The following is a 19,492-nucleotide window of genomic DNA, read 5'->3' as shown; positions in this document are numbered from 1 at the left end:
TAGCTCCTTTAATAGGTAATTCTCACACATATAAAATTCCTTATATTTTCTTCCTTGTTTTGCTGGCCTTCAAAAGATCTGACCTATTTCCTTAAAAGCACTTCTGACTGAGTAGGTACTAGTTTTTTTTATCTTGTATATCCAGACAGTTGTGAGATCAATACTTCAGACAATAGGAAGGGCGTTGACTGCTTAATTCCTATGTTAATCTTGAAAGCTGGATGAGTGAGCAAGCTCTGGCTTTTAGATTTGGTTCCTTTTTTAGGAGGACAATGAGAAAATTCAAATATATGTCTAAGAGGATCATCCCTTCACGTATATGGTCCTGGTTTTGCTCAGCCCAGCCTCAAAGCACTCAAACTTTTTCTGTTCTCAGCTCTTCATTTCTCATGATCTTGTTCCCAACTAGTTTTGCTTTCTTTTATTTCACTGATTAAGAAACCATAGTTTCTAGGGTTTAATTCTAGATGTCTTAAGATGCCACTCTGTTTTTCCTCTCTCCACAGCTTCTGCTATGAGCTCTCTATTTTGTGCTTAGCAGCCCTGGATTGAAAAAGTGCCAGAGAGGGCGGATAGGCACTCTCGGTGGGCAATCCTCAGCTCTGGAGTTGGCTTTGGTGTACTAGTTTTGACTTCTCATTCAGAGAATTGCTGTGTTTTGTCTTTTTAATTTGAGAGAGATTTGCAGTTATTCGTATTTGCTTTGAGTGTTTTTAATGAAGCAGAGCTAGTGACCTTGTAGTCGTGGTCTTAACTTGTGGCAGTGTTTTCCTACACCAGTGTGATGGAGTTTCATAACATTTGTGACTCCCTTTATGAGAACCATATGCCACCTGTATAATGATGTCCCATTAATTTTTCTGTTGAACATCGCTGTCTGATAGAGTAACAGTATTGCTGCACAGCTCCTACTAGATCCTATCATGTGCTTGAAAACACAACAAAACGACCATCAGATGATTGGACATTACACAGTGATTTGATGAAGCAGTCTCCTCTAGACATGGTCCATCCTCAGCAACCTTTTCAGAAGGTGGCACAAAGGGTTAGGTCCACTCTTTTCAGAAGAAAGTTCTCAACATCTAAAATACAATGATTTTTAAGGGTGTTGAATTGGATAATAACTTCTTTGGAGAGATGAGGCACAGAATAAAATCTGAATGATTTCAGAGAATACAGTCAGATTTCCAGATTCTGTCTGTTGAAGTGTGGCAATGGCGGGGATAAGCGTATTGAATAGATGACAACTGCTGGAGGCAAAACATTAAAGCAGCAAAGATCAGTGTGCAAAGGCTATTTTTATATATGTACCAGAGTGAAATTTTGTTATTAATCTGTTTGGGAATCTTAGTTTCCAGTCGTGAGATTTGGATACTACCTTGGTGGACAGCTTAAAACCACCTTTGTTCAATTAACAGATCACTTCTTGCTCGTCAGGGTGTTGGTGAGCAGAAGTGTTCATGGAGGCACTGCATAAATAACCATGTGGCAGTGTTTCTATACCAAGAATTTTAATCCATTTGTCATTCATAGGTGAAATATACTGGCACTCATGTTAAGACAAACCATGGCCTCCTGTAGAAGAACCTATTGCCCAGAGAGAAAAGTAGTCGATATCATAGATTCAGTTTTACTTAAAAGTGCAGTCGATTGCTCTGTCGACACAATGTAATTCCTTTTTATCTGAATGTTCTCCCACTCCTCTCTCATTCTTTTCTTTCAGAAAAGCAAAACGGGAGAAGGAGAACCGATGGCAGGAAAATATCCGAAGGGAAGAGGAAGAGAAAAAGAAGCGATTGGAGGAAGAACGAATGCAGGAAAAAGTTCAAGAAAAGCTGAAGGCTGAAGAAGCAGTTGCTCTGATGAGAGATAAGGAGAATAAACAACATGCAGAGGAGGAGAAAAATAGGCAAGCCACGATCTTGAAGGAAACAGAACAACAAAGACAGAGGCAACTGGAAGAAGATAAGAGGAAGCAAGAGCAAATTGCAAAAGAGGCTGAGGAGAGGCGTAAGCAGAACGAAGAAATAAAGAAGAAAAAAGAAGTGACCAACTCTCAGGAGGTGGAGAAACGCACTTCTAAATTAAACATAAATGAGAAGTTTGCAGATCTGTTGAAACCAACAGAGGGTAGAAGTCTTAAGCCACCCTGGAAAAATGAAGGTAATCTTAGTCTGTTAGATTTTTGCTTGAATGGTTCTTATTTTCCTTTGTGTTATTTCATTCTTTAGAAGTATTATTGCTAATGTGACACTATGGCAGGCTTCTTGTCTAAAATATTATTACAAAAACTCAACAATCTTCCATGTCTTTAGGTATAAATCATCCTATTAACTTAGGTTGCTTTTATCAGTTTTCGGCACCTATCACTCTGATGACAAATCTTCCGGTGATGATGGCCGACAAATCACAAGTGCTGGAAACAGTAATATTTTAGCCTTTGCCTAAGGCCTGCACTTTATGTCATTAAAGCAGAATGCTTATATGAAGTAGTTTTGTTCAATGATCAGTGGATGGACACATAACGCTCAGCCAAATGATTTATAACACTGAAATCTAGTTTATTTCTGCATTACTCAATGCCTCTTACTAAAAACCAAAGAACTGAAGTCAACCCAACTCTAGTTGTGGGACTTTGAAAAACACTGTTTTAACAGTATTTTTGCTAAAGGCAGTCTTGATTAGTTCCATCCTTCATTAGCTCTTGTTGGTTTTTATTAGCCACTTTTATCACTGAGTTCAGGAAGAACCAAATTAGAACAGTGCTGAAAGATATTTGCACACCTCAGCTATACCTGGTAAAACATTCACTGTTAGCAGCATCAGTCGCAGACATGGAGAACATAGACGCAAAGCAAATAGAAATCGTGGTGTTTTAGGTTTCCAACTAAAACCTTCACATCTGCTGCTGAACACTTACTGTTGTAGCAGTGGTTATCTTTTCAACTTGGAAAATTATAATTGTGTTAAGCAAGACATTAAAGCACTGGCTTAGCCAGAGTGATTTGGCAAGGAAAGATGAGAATATAAAGATGTCATTTTTTCGCTTCAGAAGACAATGCATTTTATAGCCTGTGTTTTATGTTTCATATGATCAGCATGTTAAACTCTTGCATTGTATGCATCCTATCAGCCTGTTGTAGCTAGTGATCTCCTTTGACACTTGCATAGTGTCTTTGGGACAAGACCAGTTCTCTTCTTATATTCATACCTGTCGCTTAGAATGGTAGGGCTGCAACTAAGTGCATATCTTTCAGCTGTATCAAAATGGTGACGAGTTTTCTTATCCTTTCAGGCAATGCAGTTAGTGTCTCAGAGTCTAGGAGTTCAGTTACCTTGGTAAATTACAGAGCTCTGTATCCATTTGAAGCAAGGAATCACGATGAGATGAGCTTTAATACTGGGGATATAATTCAGGTAAGATTTGCCATTGACATTTAAGTTGTGAAAACCCAACGCCGCTTCCCCACCCTTGAGATACACCAAGGCCTTAAGTGTGAAAAGCATTATTTTGATATATTTTAAGACTTACTCAAAACTTAAATTTGATTGGGTTTTTTGTTTGTTTGTTTGTTTTTTAAACAGGTGGAATTAGGATTAGTTCAGCTAAAATCTTTCTTTGGATCTTACACATCCTAGAGGTGTTGAGAATATGTTTAGAATAACAATAGTGAACTCCAAACATAAACTTTCTGAAATTAGTTGATCAGGAATGATGTAGTTGCTGCAGTTCGTTGTACATGTACAGGTTGGCCTTTCAGTGTCTACTTGAAATAGGAGTGTAGAAAATAAAGACATGAATGGCTACATAAAGTGACGAAATTATTAATGCCGTGTCAATTCAAATTAAACTAGTTATTTAACAAGTAGATGTGAAAGGTTCTTCTGAGTCTTAGTACCATTTTCTAATGTATTGTTAACATAGACCTCTGCCTCTTGCTGGCTGATCCTGTACACCAGTGCCTGTACACCAATGCACGCAGCATGGAGAATAAACAAGAGGAGTTAGAAACCCGTGTTTGGTCGGGGGGTTATGATCTAGTGGCAATTACAGAGACTTGGTGGGACAACTCACATGACTGGAGTGTGGTCATGGATGGCTACGTCCTGTTCAGGAAAGACAGGCCAGCAAGGAGAGGTGGTGGAGTTGCTCTTTATGTGAATGAGCAGCTAGAATGTATTGAGTTCTGTCCAGGGGCAGATCAGGAGCGAGTTGAGAGTTTGTGGGTGCGAATTAAGGGACAGGCTGGCAGGGGTGATACTGTTGTGGGTGTCTATTACAGGCCACCGGATCAGGATGAGGAGGGTGATGAGGCCTTCTACAGGCAGCTGAGAGCAGTCTCACAATTACAGGCCCTGGTTGTCGTGGAGGGCTTCAACTACCCTGATATTTGCTGGGAGGCCTACTCAGCCAGCCATCCTCAGTCCAGGAGGTTCCTCCAGTGCATTGATGATAACTTTCTGATGCAAATGGTGGATGAGCCAACTAGGAGAGGAGCGTTGCTGGATCTTATTCTCACTAACAAGGAGGGTCTGGTTGAAGCGGTGAAGGTTGAGGGCAGCCTTGGTTGTAGTGACTATGAGATGGTGGAGTTCAGGATCTCATGTGGCAGGAACAGAATAGCTAGCAGAATCACAACCCTGGACTTCAGGAGGGCCAACTTTGGCCTTTTCAAGCAATTGCTAGGGGAAATCCCATGGGACAGGGTACTAGAAGGTAAGGGGGCCCAAGATAGTTGGTTAGCATTCAAGGACTGCTTCTTCCGAGCTCAAGGTCAGAGCATCCCAACAAGTAGGAAGTCAAGGAAGGGTACCAGGAGACCTGCATGGTTAAACAGGGAACTGCTGGGCAAACTCAGGTGGAAGAAGAGGGTGTACAGATCATGGAAGGAGGGGCTGGTCACTTGGGAGGAATATAAGTCTGTTGTCAGAGGATGTAGGGAGGCAACTAGGAAAGCTAAGGCCTCCTTGGAATTAAACCTTGCAAGAGAGGTCAAGGACAACAGAAAGGGCTTCTTCAAATACGTTGCAGGTAAAACCAACACTAGAGGCAATGTAGGCCCACTGATGAATGAGGTGGGGGCCCTGGAGACAGAGGATAAAAAGAAGGCGGAGTTACTGAATGCCTTCTTTGCCTCTGTCTATACTGCTGGAGGCTGTCCTGAGGAGCCCCAGACCCTTGAGGCCCCAGAGGAAGTCAGGATAGAGGAGGAGTCTGTCTTGGTTGATGGGGGCTGGGTCAGGGACCAATTAAGCAATCTGGACATCCATAAATCCATGGGCCCTGATGGGATGCACCCGTGGGTGCTGAGGGAGCTGGCGGAAGTCATTGCTAGGCCACTCTCCATCATCTTTGCTAAGTCGTGGGCAACGGGAGAGGTGCCTGAGGACTGGAGGAAAGCAAATGTCACTCCAGTCTTCAAAAAGGGCAAGAAGGAGGACCCGGGTAACTATAGACCAGTCAGCCTCACCTCTATCCCCGGAAAGGTAATGGAACAACTTGTTCTTGGTGCTGTCTCTAGGCACATCAAGGATAGGAAGATCATTAGGGGCAGTCAACATGGCTTCACCAAGGGGAAATCATGCTTAACCAACTTGATAGCCTTTTATGAGGATGTAACCTGGTGGATAGATGATGGTAAAGCTGTGGATGTGGTCTATCTCGATTTCAGTAAAGCGTTTGACACGGTCTCCCACAGCATCCTTGCAGCTAAACTGAGGAAGTGTGGTCTGGATGATCGGGTAGTGAGGTGGATTGTGAACTGGCTGAAGGAAAGAAGCCAGAGAGTGGTGGTCAATGGGACTGAGTCCAGTTGGAGGCCTGTGTCTAGCAGAGTCCCTCAAGGGTCAGTACTGGGACCAGTTCTATTCAATATATTCATTAATGACTTGGATGAGGGAATAGAGTGCACTGTCAGCAAGTTCGCTGATGCCACAAAACTGGGAGGAGTGGCTGACACACCGGAAGGCTGCGCAGCCATTCAGAGAGACCTGGACAGGCTGGAGAGTTGGGCGGGGAGAAACTTAATGAAATATAACAAGGGCAAGTGTAGAGTCCTGCATCTGGGCAAGAACAACCCCATGTACCAGTACAAGTTGGTGGCAGACCTGTTGGAGAGCAGCGTAGGGGAAAGGGACCTGGGGGTCCTAGTGGACAGCAGGATGACCATGAGCCAGCAATGTGCCCTTGTGGCCAAGAAGGCCGATGGTGTCCTGGGGTGTATTAGAAGGGGTGTGGTTAGTAGGTCACGAGAGGTTCTCCTCCCCCTCTACTCTGCCCTGGTGAGGCCGCATCTGGAGTATTGTGTCCAGTTCTGGGCCCCTCAGTTCAAGAAGGACAGGGAACTGCTAGAGAGAGTCCAGCGCAGAGCCACGAAGATGATTAAGGGAGTGGAACATCTCCCTTATGAGGAGAGGCTGAGGGAGCTGGGTCTCTTTAGCTTGGAGAAAAGGAGACTGAGGGGTGACCTCATTAATGTTTGTAAATATGTAAAGGGCAAGTGTCATGAGGATGGAGCCAGGCTCTTCTCAGTGACATCCCTTGACAGGACAAGGGGCAATGGGTGCAAGCTGGAACACAGGAGGTTCCACATAAATATGAGGAAAAAGACTTCTTTACAGTGAGGGTGACTGAACACTGGAACAGGCTGCCCGGAGAGGTTGTGGAGTCTCCTTCTCTGGAGACATTCAAAACCCACCTGGACACGTTCCTGTGTGACATGATCTAGGTAATCCTGCTCCAGCAGGGGGATTGGACTAGATGATCTTTCGAGGTCCCTTCCAATCCCTAACATTCTGTGATTCTGTGACCCTTTATAAGTGATCCCTCAGGCAGATATCTATAGGTGTTTATTCTGTGTCCATTCTTTGTAGCACTTTTCTGGATTCAGCTGAGTATGTTATGTATAATATTACAGCAGGACCATGCGATTGGAAATGTCTTATGGCTTCTCAGTTGAAATCTGTGTTATTTCATGCAATATCACTTGTCAGCATACATGGTTTTGAAAGCATGTGCATTCAGATGGACTTGTGAGAATTGATCTACAGCTGTGGTAATACAATTAATATATATATCCAATATATAAGTACGTATGGTCCTTCTCATTCGGATATAAGTGATATAGGTAGGTGATAAGGGAGAATTCACAAAGCAATGTGGTACAAAATATTAGAACACTTAAGTATTAGCCTTCAGTTTAACGGTGTTAAACCATTTATTTGCATTTTCATACCAATGAAGCATGAAAGAGGGAACAAGAGAAGCAGATTTTGTTTTGGCTTCCTTCTCAGATAGAATTAACTGTGTCTTTTAACTACTGATAACTTATTTTAGAAATAGGCTAACAGCTGCTGCCGCCTCCTCTTCCTCCCCCTCTTATACCCCAAACCTCAACTATGCTAACTAGCTGATAGTATTTGATGAGCTGATAATTTTAACTAATTTTGACAAATTTGCTAATTTGCAGCATAATGGAGGCTTCGATATTGCTATGAATGTTTAAGGATGCTCTATACGTAATCGTATAGTAGATAACAGAATTTTTGGATGTTTTGGATGCAGTCAAATGACACAGTTAATTGTATCTGTAAGCAGAACTGCAGCAGTTGGTTTTGTGCGCTGCTAGGCTCGCCAGCCACTGCCCCTTGGCTGCGCGTTCAGCAAAACACAACACAGTGCACAGTAAGTTTTGGCAAGCCAGGGTGGCTCCAGGTATAGTACGTGATCCCCAGTGTGCACATTTGGGGCCTGTTTGAAGCTATATAATGTCTTTTGAGGTCTGTCTCTGCCTGTGTCTAAAAAAGGGCAATTGCATCATCACCCTGTTTCTTGAACCAGGGTAAAATCAGCTCAATTTTGAAAGGGAAGAGAATGAAAATGCTGATCCTTGTATGAGTGCTACTCACGCTGTTCAATTCAGCGTGCCAGCAGGTGCTGACAAACTAGATACCCTGTTTGTTTCATGCTGCTAATTGTGTTTTCTTTGTATTTATCCTCCTGTCCATAGGTTGATGAAAAAACTGTGGGAGAGCCTGGTTGGCTTTATGGGAGTTTTCAAGGACATTTTGGTTGGTTTCCATGCAATTATGTAGAAAAAATACCAGAAGGAGAAAAATCTTTATCTCCTAAGAAGGCCTTACTTCCTCCTACTGTATCTTTATCTACTACCTCAGCTGCTTCAGAGTGAGTTTTTCTTATGTTTATGTTAAGATTGCTTTTTCTAAATTTAGCTAACACATAATATGCTGTATAGTTTCAGTTGGTGTTTGTTTTTAAAATACAAATGCAGAAAACTTCTTGAAGAACCTACCTGAAAGTCTTAGCTTGGAAATTTTAAGTATTTGATAGTCTGCTTCGCATTGTATAGAATATCTGTTTTATATATGTTTTAAAAAAAAAGTTATTCTGCTTGAGGTACTTTTTAAATAAAAAATTTAATGTGTTAAATATGCCTGTATTCAATTTGCAGATCACTTTCACCAAGTAAATCTGCAGAAGAATCTGACTACCAAAACGTACCTTTTTCTAGTCTGAATGTTAATACAGCATGGCAACAGAAATCAGCTTTTACTCGCACTGTGTCCCCTGGATCTGTTTCACCCATTCATGGACAGGTATATTGTGTGAGAGTGGAGAACTTGCTGTGTTTTAGATTCATGTTAATGAAACTGATTTAAAGAAAAACCAAAACAAACCACAACTTTTCTAATAGTGGGTGCACTGAACAGGCTAGAGGATAAAGAAGCTAGTCTGAATGCTCCAGTAGTGTGCATTGACATAATTCCATGTTCCCAGGGACCAAGCAAGAATACTCATGCAGTATGTTTCATAATTCTAAAATCATCTTCCCCTGTAATTAGACACACAAGATATTTCTAACAAATAAGAAACAGAGTTGAGATATTGTTCTTCAATGAACAGCTTCTATACATCAATGTAAAAAAAAATTATTCAGCCATCACTTAGGAGTGAAGTTGCTTAAACTTCAATAAAAGATACATCAATGTTTGTTTTTAACACTTGCATCAGTTTGGGATAGTGTGGTCGATCAACATCTCCACTTCTGTCTTAACAGGGGCAGCCTGTCGAGAACTTAAAAGCACAAGCACTTTGCTCTTGGACTGCAAAAAAAGATAACCACTTGAATTTTTCAAAAAATGATATCATTACTGTCCTGGAGCAGCAGGAAAACTGGTGGTTTGGAGAGGTACATGGAGGAAGGGGCTGGTTTCCAAAATCGTATGTCAAGCTCTTACCTGGAAGCGAAATCAAGAAAGAGGAGTAAGTGTAACTTTTATTTTTGTTTTTATTCAACAGTTTAGAAAAAGAGGTGGTTTAGAGTACAAAATTCTTGCAGTGCTTTGAAGTGCAGAATTTAAATACCATTTACAATTTACACCATGCCGTTTTAGGCTTTTATTATTTCATTCTGGCAAGCCAAGTAATGTTGGGCTCACTACTGTGCAAATAGACAGTCTTCCAAGGCTGTCCTGTGAAAAATCAGTAGTGTTTGATTATTCATCAAGTGCCAGAGTGTTTTGGTTCCTTACCGAGTCAGCTCTCTTGCAGTGTAGTTGCATTCTGCCTCTGAAGGTGCTAATTTCGAAGTGACCTACAAATAATTGTAAGCTCAAAAGGCACAGCTTGCAGAAATAGCGTATTTTTCTTTATTTGAAAAGATTATTATGTCTATTCTAATGCTGCAAGATAACTCTACAGGTAATAATTCAAAGTCTGGTTACTGCTGGGATGGCTACACCAGTGTGTGAATTGTTCTTTTCATGCGTTATGATAAAAGTTCTTAGAAATTCCCTGGAATGAGAGAATTTAGACAAAATCTTTTAATTTGTACTTCTTTTGGATAGCATAATTTGCAAATATATCTTCTCATCTTTCATCATATTACATTTCTTTTTTTTCGGAAGTGGTGTGCTCTTGGATGCCATTCATATCTTAAGTATCAGTAATACCTGTCACTCTTTGACAGTCAGGGAAGTCTCTGCAATTAATTCAGAGGCAATACCACTTTGAGGTAACCAAAGTGAGCTTAGTCTCATCCTAATAAAGAGATTTTTTCTTCATCAGCCTTTTAGTTACTCAAACTTCTTTTTCTTTCTGCAGACCAGAAGCTATTTATGCAGCTGTAAACAAAAAGCCTAATACACAGTCTTACGCAGCAGGAGAGGGTAAGACAGCGTGAACTACGCTACTTAATGATACAGTCTGTTTCTGCTTAATGGCATGTGAATAAGCTTAAGTATGTGAAGAGTTTCTGAGCAGGCCCCTTTAATGCTTGTCCGAAAGATACAGTGCAAATGTTGAGCTACTGTTACGAGAATTCTAAAACAGGAACTTAAGTAAAGCTTATAACTAGTTCAGGTTGAGCATAGGACTGGGTTTTGGTTTTATTTTTAAGACTTTTGCTCGAGCATTCATTTATTTCTGTAAACTAAAATATCTCATACCTATAAGCCAAGTTCTCTTCCTGCTGTTCTCTACTGTATTGTGCTATACTGTAGAGACATGAGAAGGGATTTTTAGTCTCCTGAGTGCGGATCATTCTCTTTTGATCAGTAGGGAGTAAAGAAAACAAATATTACTGGAGAAAAATTTGTGGGAAGCACTTCCTAAGCCTTTTAATCTAGTGTATCTCCATGCTTCCCCAATTATATTTTAATTCCACTTGTGTTTTTCATTTTTGCTGTGTTAGTCAGATAAGAATGGTTTTAATCAGGTTTAGGTGGGGAATATACATGCTTACTGTGAAACACAGAGGTAAGGTGGAATACTTAAAGCAAGAGATGAGTTTTTAAGCTGTGGCCTACAGGCCTCTGCTGATCTGCGGGATGATCATAGGGTAGTAATTCCCACTGTGCCAGATTCAGCTATCCGTACAAAGTTGTGTACCTGTAGCTCAGAGTTGTAAGCATGAAGCGAGATGTGATTACGATCAAGTGAATAGGTAGGTTGATTCACAAACTTGTGAAGACGTGATCCATGTTATGAACACACTGACGAACATTGATACCAAAGATACCTTTACTTGCATCTGACATACTTTCATCCTCCTATCTGAAACTGTTGTCTCCTTCTTTATATGTGCTGTTTGCACAGAGTATGTTGCGCTCTATTCATATTCAAGCTCTGAGCCTGGTGACTTGACCTTCACGGAAGGTGAGGAGATCCTAGTGACCCAGAAGGAAGGGGAATGGTGGACTGGGAGCATTGATGGCAGAACTGGAATCTTCCCTTCCAATTACGTCAGACCAAAGGATCAAGAAGTGAGTTCATATTCTGAGAACTAACACACGATGCTTTCTCTCAATTTTATTGTATTACTAGTATTGATATCTAGCTCTTAGATAGTGATTTTAAGCAGAGGTTAGTGTGCTTGACAGAGAAGAAAAGCCTAGGTAGCTTGAGTGCTAAATCAGTGCTCTAGCCACCGTGTCACACTGTCCCTCTCTGTACAGGATGGTGTTTTGTTAAATACGGGCTTGAAATCTCCACATGCTTTTCTGTCCACGTGCTTAAACTTGGCGTAAACTCTGCTGTTTTTATTGCACGTTAAAAGATTATTGTTGTGTCTTTGTAGGCTTCTAGTAACGCTGGCAAAACTGGAACAATAAATAAGAAACCCGGTAAGTATGTGATAACTTTATAACATTTAGTGACTATAAGCATTTAGGTTCATAGCAGTGTTTTAATGGTGGCTAATGTGCTTACCTGTGAGATGTGTACCAGGATATTTCTGTGGATCTAGCTCTTACTGTAATGAAAAAATAACAAATGCAATTAATATATTATCTTTTCAGAAATTGCTCAGGTTACTACTGCCTATGCTGCATCGGGAACTGAACAGCTTAGTCTCGCTCCAGGACAGCTAATACTTATTCTGAAGAAAAATGCTAGTGGATGGTGGCAAGGAGAGTTGCAGGTAGTTATTGAAGGAGAAATAATTGTGACTTCTGAACAGCAAGGAGGTGATCATGGCTTTAACTCAAGAAAACAACTAAGTATAATGTTCTAAAAGCTGGCTAGAAAGCTGGTTTCATCTTGTATAAACCGTATTTGGGGGGGGGAAAAAGTCTTTAATTAAACCTTGTGTTGATGGGTTTTTTTGTTTTTTTGGTTTGGGGTGTTTTTTTGGTCATAGAAAATAGTAGAACTGTCAATGAACATGTGCATGGGAGGGGGAAGAGGGATGTTGACAGTTAATAAATTGGTTAGGATTTAACTGGTAAAACATTAAATTGTAAAATTATTCTACTGAAAGAACAGGAATTCTTGAAAGTTGGAGTTGGAAGCTAGTTTATTGTGAACGTTACTGTTCCCACTTTACTCCTTTCCCCACGTAGTGATGAATTTCTAGTCCCAAGGGCTGAGGGTACTGTTACGTGACGTTCTTCTTAAATCATAGTTGGTATTTTGACTTTTGGAGCCCCATGGATCTTGTCCATAATAGCCTTCATCTTTGCAACCAATGCAAACAGTTAAATCATGATCTTATCGTGTCTCTTTGTTACCCTTTTCTTTAGCTGAATTTTAGCTGAATCTGCAGCGTTAGCCTGATTTAAACATGTTACTTCCAATACTGAATGCTATTTCCAATGTTGGGATTGAACAGCACAACAGAAAGTTCTGTCCTCTTAATATCACTTAACTGGCCTTTCCCAAGGTATTCTACAGCCACACACCCTCTGTTTTGAGTAAATACTCTTATTAACACCTATCTTCTCTCTCCAACAGTTAGAACAGGGCTGATCTAACTATTCAGCATCTGTTTTTAAAACCAGTCTGCTTTACAGTTATCGGAGGAGAGATCACAGTGAGCAAGTTGAGAAATTGCTGCATTGAGTTTCTGTGAATTAACAGCCGTGGAAAATTTATTCATAGTATGTGCAAAAAAATAAATACATACACAAAACAATGAATAGTGTGTATTTTAAGCAGAGTAGGCCCAGTGCTGGTTCAGGAAGAAGCCTCAAAGAATCAAAAAAAGAAGTGGGAGAAGGGAACTAAAAGATGTAATTGTCAATTCTTGCTAGTTTGAATTTCTTTTTTTTTTTTGTTGTAGTAGAGCTCACTCTGCAGTTACGGGTTTCTAAACTCTGCGCTCACTTTTACATCCTGACTTTTTTGTGCACTCTGGAGTATATGTGTTTCTTCAGTCTGTACAGAGATCAGCTTTACCTGTGGGACTGAAAAAGCAAAGACTAAAAAATGAGGAAAATCTTTTCAAACTCTCACATGCGGTACTAGGTAGGAAGTGATATCAAATGCTTAGCTCAGGATTTTCAAAAGTAGCTTATGGTGATTGTTGCCTCTGTTCTGGGTGTTTTCATTAGAGACTCTTCATATGGTGCATAAGTGGGACGTTTGTAGAGCGACTTTTCAGTCCTACAATTAAACTGTGCACTGAAATAATTAGCTGCACTTGAAAACTTTGGATGAACACATTTGCCAGAACATATTGGGGTGCAGCTTTATTTGAACTGGGTTGTTCTATCCTTTAGCCAGATTTTTTCCTTTTGAGATCTGTTTAGTGTTTAGTTGGTGTTTGGAAGCCTGACTTTTTGTCTTTTGTTGGCAGAACTGTGATGTATCTGTTGTATTTTTTCTAGTCTGTAGACTGTTTGGTTTCTTAATTGTGTAATAACCATTTAAAACATTTACAGGCAAGAGGGAAAAAGAGACAGAAAGGATGGTTCCCTGCCAGCCACGTGAAATTACTGGGCCCAAGCAGTGAAAGAACCACATCTGCTGCTCCCTCAGGTGAAAAAAAAAGACTTTATATTTCATTTAGAGTACTTTATGTAACTGCTTCAATTGTTCAGATACTAGTCAGAATTACATAACTAGCGTAATGTTATGTTTAATGGCTGTATCTGATAGTGGTGTCACAGTGGAAGGTAAAGTCCTAGTCAGAATCTGGGTCTTTTGACAGACATGTCCATTCAGCTCTTACCTCTGTCCAACAAAGGTAAATTCTCACAACTTCTTAATCAAAACACTTCTTCATAGGGTCCCTCCCTAGCATATACTATCCTCTACATACCTTACAACAGAAAGTCTCAGTTATGAAGATGTTTATATCCAGAAATCTGTGAGGATCAGCAGTCCATCTTCTGTGGCAAGAGTTTTTTAATTTTGTGAATGCACTGAAGAGCCACACTCTTCTCATTTGGAAACTCCATGTTTCCAAATGCTAGCAAAAATCTTACAGAAAAACTAGCAATCATTGACAAACACCTTGAAATTACATGCACTGCTCCTTAGAAGGAGGGAGACTAAGCAGCAAATTTCCACTAGGTTTTTCCGTTTGAATGACCGGGTACAAATTAAATTATTTCACAGAAAATGAGCTTTTTTGGTTCTACATGCTTAAATTGTGCTGTTCTCCACAGCTATGATTTGGTTGTACAACAGCTTCCTGGGTGTTACTGGACAAAACTTCCCTTAGACTAAACTAGCAGCTCATGATTAGCTAATGCACATTTCCTCTTCCTTTGCCACGTTTTTCTCACAAGTGTCAGCTATAAGATAATCAAACTCACTATCTTTTCCGAGCCAGTAAAAGAGAGAGAAGCATACTTGATTATATTTTAAAATGTCTAGAAGGTCAATAGATGCTATACTAACTGAATCCATTCGCTATGTAAGTGCATAGATACATAAAATGGAAATAAAGATTATTGCCTGGCCCAATCAAAAAAAAAAAAGTAAAAGAGAAGGGAGGACAGTTCCACATCAAGATAAAATCATGTGATGTTTTTCTTATGTAACAGTGTATGTGAAATTGTTGTTTCTTTCCTGTGGTTATGTGAAACGCTGAAAAAATACTTGTGTAACAGTGTTCTGCTATTTTTGTTTTTTCTTTGTAGTGTGTCAAGTGATAGCGATGTATGATTACACGGCGAACAATGAAGATGAGCTCAGTTTCTCCAAAGGGCAGCTTATTAATGTACTGAGCAAAGATGATGCTGACTGGTGGCAAGGAGAAATCAGTGGTGTGACAGGTCTCTTCCCCTCAAACTACGTGAAGATGACCACGGATTCTGATCCAAGTCAGCAGTGTAAGCAGCTCTTATTTTTTCTTAATTTTGTTACTTTATTTCAAAGGTGCATTGCTGTTCTTTGTGTTCGGAATTTGGAGTTCCAGGCATCAGCTGAATTTATTGGTACTTTAAATATCTAAATACTTTACTATAGTACGAAGGACTTTAATATACTTTTCTATTTAACCTACAAACAACCAGCACGTTACCAACCAGCCAGTGTGTGATAGTAATAGTGCTAGGGTGAGCTAAAAATACTAGATTTTGTAGGTGTTCCCCTTCCATTAAAGATGCTGATGTTTGGTAACTGCCACTGGCTGGGAGTCAGTGCAGGCATGCTGTGCTCAATTACAGAACTTGCTCGAGTCTTATAAAATACAAAAAGGTGTCTGTTGTAGTCACCTTTAACTTACATTTAAACTATTTATTAGTTCAGTAAAAATAACCCCGGAGAAGTTAGGAAAAAGGTACTAGCATTAGCAGGTGATCTATCCTATAGTAAATACACGTGTCCTGGCGCCCAGTGATCCAGCTCTCTTCCAATTCTGAGAAACAAGATACATATCAAAACACACGTTAAGCTGAAAATTATCAGCAGCAGGCTGAGAACTGAATGCTAGAATATACACCTATCTGACAGTCAGAATTTTCTCTGCCTTCTTTGCACATAAACACAGTAAATATTTCTGGTCCCTCTCCCCCCTCCCAGTTTTTGGGCCCCTCTTCCCAGAGAAAATTGCCACCGTTTTTACTCGCTCAGCTTTTCATCCTGGGGCACTGCGATTAAACCAACTTTTATATCAACTCATTACATCAGTGGGTTTGGGAGCTTATCTTGATGTCAAAGTTGCTCCTTTGACATAACAAGCCTTGTGCCTTCGCTTAGTGTTTTCCTCCCTCAGCGTCATTTGTAGTTCTCTCAGTATAAAGACATGCATCCAGAAGCCTGGTTGAGGCTGACTCTTAATGGCCTATAGCTAGTCTGTAGGATCAGTTTGCACCTAAGATTTGATCAACATAGTTTTGTTCTTATGGAAGAATTGACAAACTCGGTAATGAAGGTACAGCTTGGATTGGAAAGTTAAAATATTTTCCCTGGGTAGCTTTTTATGGTACCTGGGCAAAACAGAGTATGTACAGTTCTTGAGGTTTTCTTTCTAGCTAAGTTACATATCTGCTCACATTTTTGGTGAGACATTGATTTTTTTTAATGTTTTTTTTTTTTAAAAATGCTTTTGGACAGTGTGGCTGTGATTTCAAAAACTTCTGCATTTAGATTGAATTTAACATCCTTTTGATTAGGCATATTTAAATCATTAAAATGATCCTTTGAAAGTGTTTTTGGTTTACAAAATCTCAGTTTTGAAGAAATAGTGTAGACTAAATACAGATGGGCTATAAAATTAAGATTGTGGCTAAGTATTAAAACTTTCTGAATTTTCAAAAATGGTAGATATTAGCTTATCACACCAGGTGTGTTGCTATTTGCAGTAATGTGGCTGAAGTGCAAGGTGATTACATATACCACTAACTTTCAACAAAAGCCGTGGTAAGACCAAGTTGTAATTGGAAGCATTTGATGTGATGATTTAAGTTTTTCTCATTGTTTGCTGATAGGTCACTAGGCTGTCTTTTTCTCAGGTTTCAAAGGTCTCAAGACCTTTGAAAGTCCGTTGACAAAGGTCAGCCAGTGGCAGTCAGATGAGCAGATGTGCACCAGGTCATCTATACGTCCTCGTTAAACTTTTGTCTAAGAAATAGTCTGTTTGCTATGAAGCAGATCTGCTGGTGCTTCATTAATAAAATCTGCCTGTTGGTGAATGAAGAATATGTTGAATTTTTTAAAAAAAAAACATTTTTGAGTAGTTCAGATAAGCTAGTTTGTATATTAGTTTTGTGCTGGGATTTGCCACTCTGTTGTGATATTAAAGCATATGCATTTGGAAACTTCAGGAAAAATCCTGCTTGAAGTCCAGATCCTGCTCAAAACCAGCATAGCTCAAGCACAGCACTGTGCAAATATTGTTACACAGATTTCAGCTGGGCTGGTTTCCACACGATGTGAAGTCTGAGCCTAGTAAGTTGTGTTAGGAGTAAGCTAGTGCTGTACCATTCTTCTGTAACCAGAGAAGTGTTTAAATATGTACTAATTGAACTTTCAAACTTGCTTGGATTTCCTTAAAATATTTTTTGCTCTTATTTGAATATAATGCAGAAACTATCACTAGTATTCTTGAGAAATCACTAAGGAATTGTCCCACAGAAATGCTGATGTGTCCCTCTAGGGACCAGCTTAGAGCTATGACAGAATATAATTTTAAAAATGCATTGTTACATTTTAAAGAATTGTTAATCTGAGTATTGTAATGTTGCTGTTGAAGAATAGCAGTTTCTCCCGCTGTCTCTTCTAGATGGTCAAATGTAGTGGTATTTGAAAGGGAGCAGGCAGATTTGGTTTACTCATATAGGTTTGCAGCTTAGGAAAATTCTACTTTTCCCTCAAATTTAAACTCTGTTATATGGACCACTTTTGTACCCAGAGTCTTTCCTGGGACTTACTAGTTATAGCTGTAATGGCAAACTTCCCTAGCAAAGATGGAACTTAGGACAGCGAGATGTTTCTTCTCTTAGGTTGGTGATATAGCTCTCTGAACAGAATCAGCTGTGCTGACAAGATCACTTTTGCTGTTGGTGTAGGTGTACATCCTGGCATAGGGTCTGTGCAAGGAAAAAAAAAAATCAATTAAGGGTGTCATAGGTCTGTCAACAGGTCTCTTAAATACAGCCGAGTCCTGGTGATTGCAGAACATAGGATACTTGAGAGCCGTGCTCTCAGTGACCTTGGTGATGGTTAGACTTACTCAGGTTTTAATGTCATTTTAATAGCCCTTATTCTAATGTTTGCACAGAAGTCATCATAAAGAATAAGTAAGATACACAGGAGGTTTCAAAATATAAGTAGCTGTAAATTTAGAGTAAACGAATATGCGTAGTCTCATAATCTTCTGTTCTTTGTTGAGTGCTTGCTCAACCATTCAGGGTCAGATCTTTCGTGTATTGCCAGTACCTGTCTAGGACATGCCTACCAGGTTTTCTTCCCAAGGGGTGCGGAAGGCAGGTAGGCACGGTGCACTTACACTTTACAGATCTTCCCAATGGCCTGGTCTGGAGATAATTTTATCATTTCAGCCAGTCTTCCTGTGCCTTAAACAGTTGCTCTTAGAAACTTTTTCTCTCCTTATTTGTTGGCTTTTTCAGTGAGATAGCTTTTTTCAGTTTGTCGTTTTATCCACAGGACCAGTCTGAGCCTTTTCCTTGTATTTTCTTTACTTGAGATTTTCTCCCCTCACGTACCTCAGATGGAGGCGAGACAGATGCTCCAGCTACATCTGCATACTTGGTTGCTGGATGTCTCTTAGTGTTAGAGGTCTGTTCATCTCTCAGAGACATTCTTGCTGAGAGCTGAACAACTCAGCCAGGTGGGCATACCTATGCTCAGTGTGCAGAGGCTTCTAGTTCATCTTATCTAAAGTATCTCATCTCCCTTTGTGAGACTGGTCTTTCATAGAGCTCAATGTTGTACCAGTTCTTTCTACTCTAATGTACATGTAGTTATTGTTTCTATTCACTCTTTTTTCTTTGCATAGCCTTGCATTGCTGCAGTTCCTCAGGCATCTAAGTTACTCCTTCAGGTGCTTAGACATGAGCTCCAGGTAGTCCCCATAGCCTGATAAGCACCTCCTTCCCCCATTTAAACCTGCCTGCTCTGCCTTCTGCAAGTGCAATGGCAAAAGTTGGTTAGACTGGAAACAGATCCTCTCTCCAGACTGCTCTTGACATGCATATGATGACAGTGTGAATTTCCTTAGGTACAAACGTGATGTTTGTAGTAATACCACTACATCTATCTAATTTTTTTCCTCCCCAAACCTTACTTGTAGATGTGACATGTTAGGGACATGAGGCAAGTCCTGTCCTTTCAACAACAAGGATCTGTATTTCCAGAAGTTTTACCCCATGCACAAAAGATCATTAGTAATTCCTGTCCACCACTGTCTAATGAATGAGGCTGACTGATTTTCAAGGGTGTTCATAGTGGAAGAAACAACTTCTGAACATGCTTGTGGCAGGTGCATTTCTGTGTCTATATATGGACAACGCATTTAGAAGTTCTCTAGTTTCTGCCAAGTAACTTGTCTTTACGATTATGGGGTAAGAGTTCGTGGTATCAGTGGCTTTGAGGTGTTGCATGTTGCAGGTCCACATTCATTTTTTAATGCGTGAAGATTAATAATTTATTCTAAGATTTTACTCAACAGCTCCAGAGTTTTACCCCTTTTACCAAGGATCAAATACAAAATCAATACCTTAGCTCATAATGACACAGTCATTTTGTATTTCTAAAACTATTTGGTGAATGTCAGCCAGGCTT

At 40.0% G+C, this 19,492-nt stretch overlaps 1 protein-coding gene across 6 annotated transcripts in view; it reads left to right on the top strand.

Annotated features, from left to right (window-relative positions):
* Positions 1-19,492, top strand: part of ITSN2 (intersectin 2) — a 107,096-nt gene that overhangs the window by 64,399 nt on the left and 23,205 nt on the right. For all 6 annotated transcript variants that reach the window (XM_068415372.1, XM_068415363.1, XM_068415390.1 and 3 more), the window contains 11 exons: positions 1,724-2,163; positions 3,296-3,417; positions 8,010-8,185; positions 8,472-8,616; positions 9,078-9,283; positions 10,124-10,188; positions 11,117-11,283; positions 11,598-11,643; positions 11,818-11,939; positions 13,681-13,777; positions 14,887-15,078. In XM_068415372.1, the coding sequence (XP_068271473.1) occupies positions 1,724-2,163; positions 3,296-3,417; positions 8,010-8,185; positions 8,472-8,616; positions 9,078-9,283; positions 10,124-10,188; positions 11,117-11,283; positions 11,598-11,643; positions 11,818-11,939; positions 13,681-13,777; positions 14,887-15,078 (1,778 nt within the window). The remainder of the gene's footprint in view (positions 1-1,723; positions 2,164-3,295; positions 3,418-8,009; positions 8,186-8,471; positions 8,617-9,077; positions 9,284-10,123; positions 10,189-11,116; positions 11,284-11,597; positions 11,644-11,817; positions 11,940-13,680; positions 13,778-14,886; positions 15,079-19,492) is intronic.

Source organism: Nyctibius grandis, chromosome 1 (genome assembly GCF_013368605.1).
Source record: "Nyctibius grandis isolate bNycGra1 chromosome 1, bNycGra1.pri, whole genome shotgun sequence".
Lineage (NCBI taxonomy): Eukaryota > Metazoa > Chordata > Aves > Nyctibiiformes > Nyctibiidae > Nyctibius > Nyctibius grandis.
This window is presented reverse-complemented; position numbering and strand designations above follow the sequence as displayed.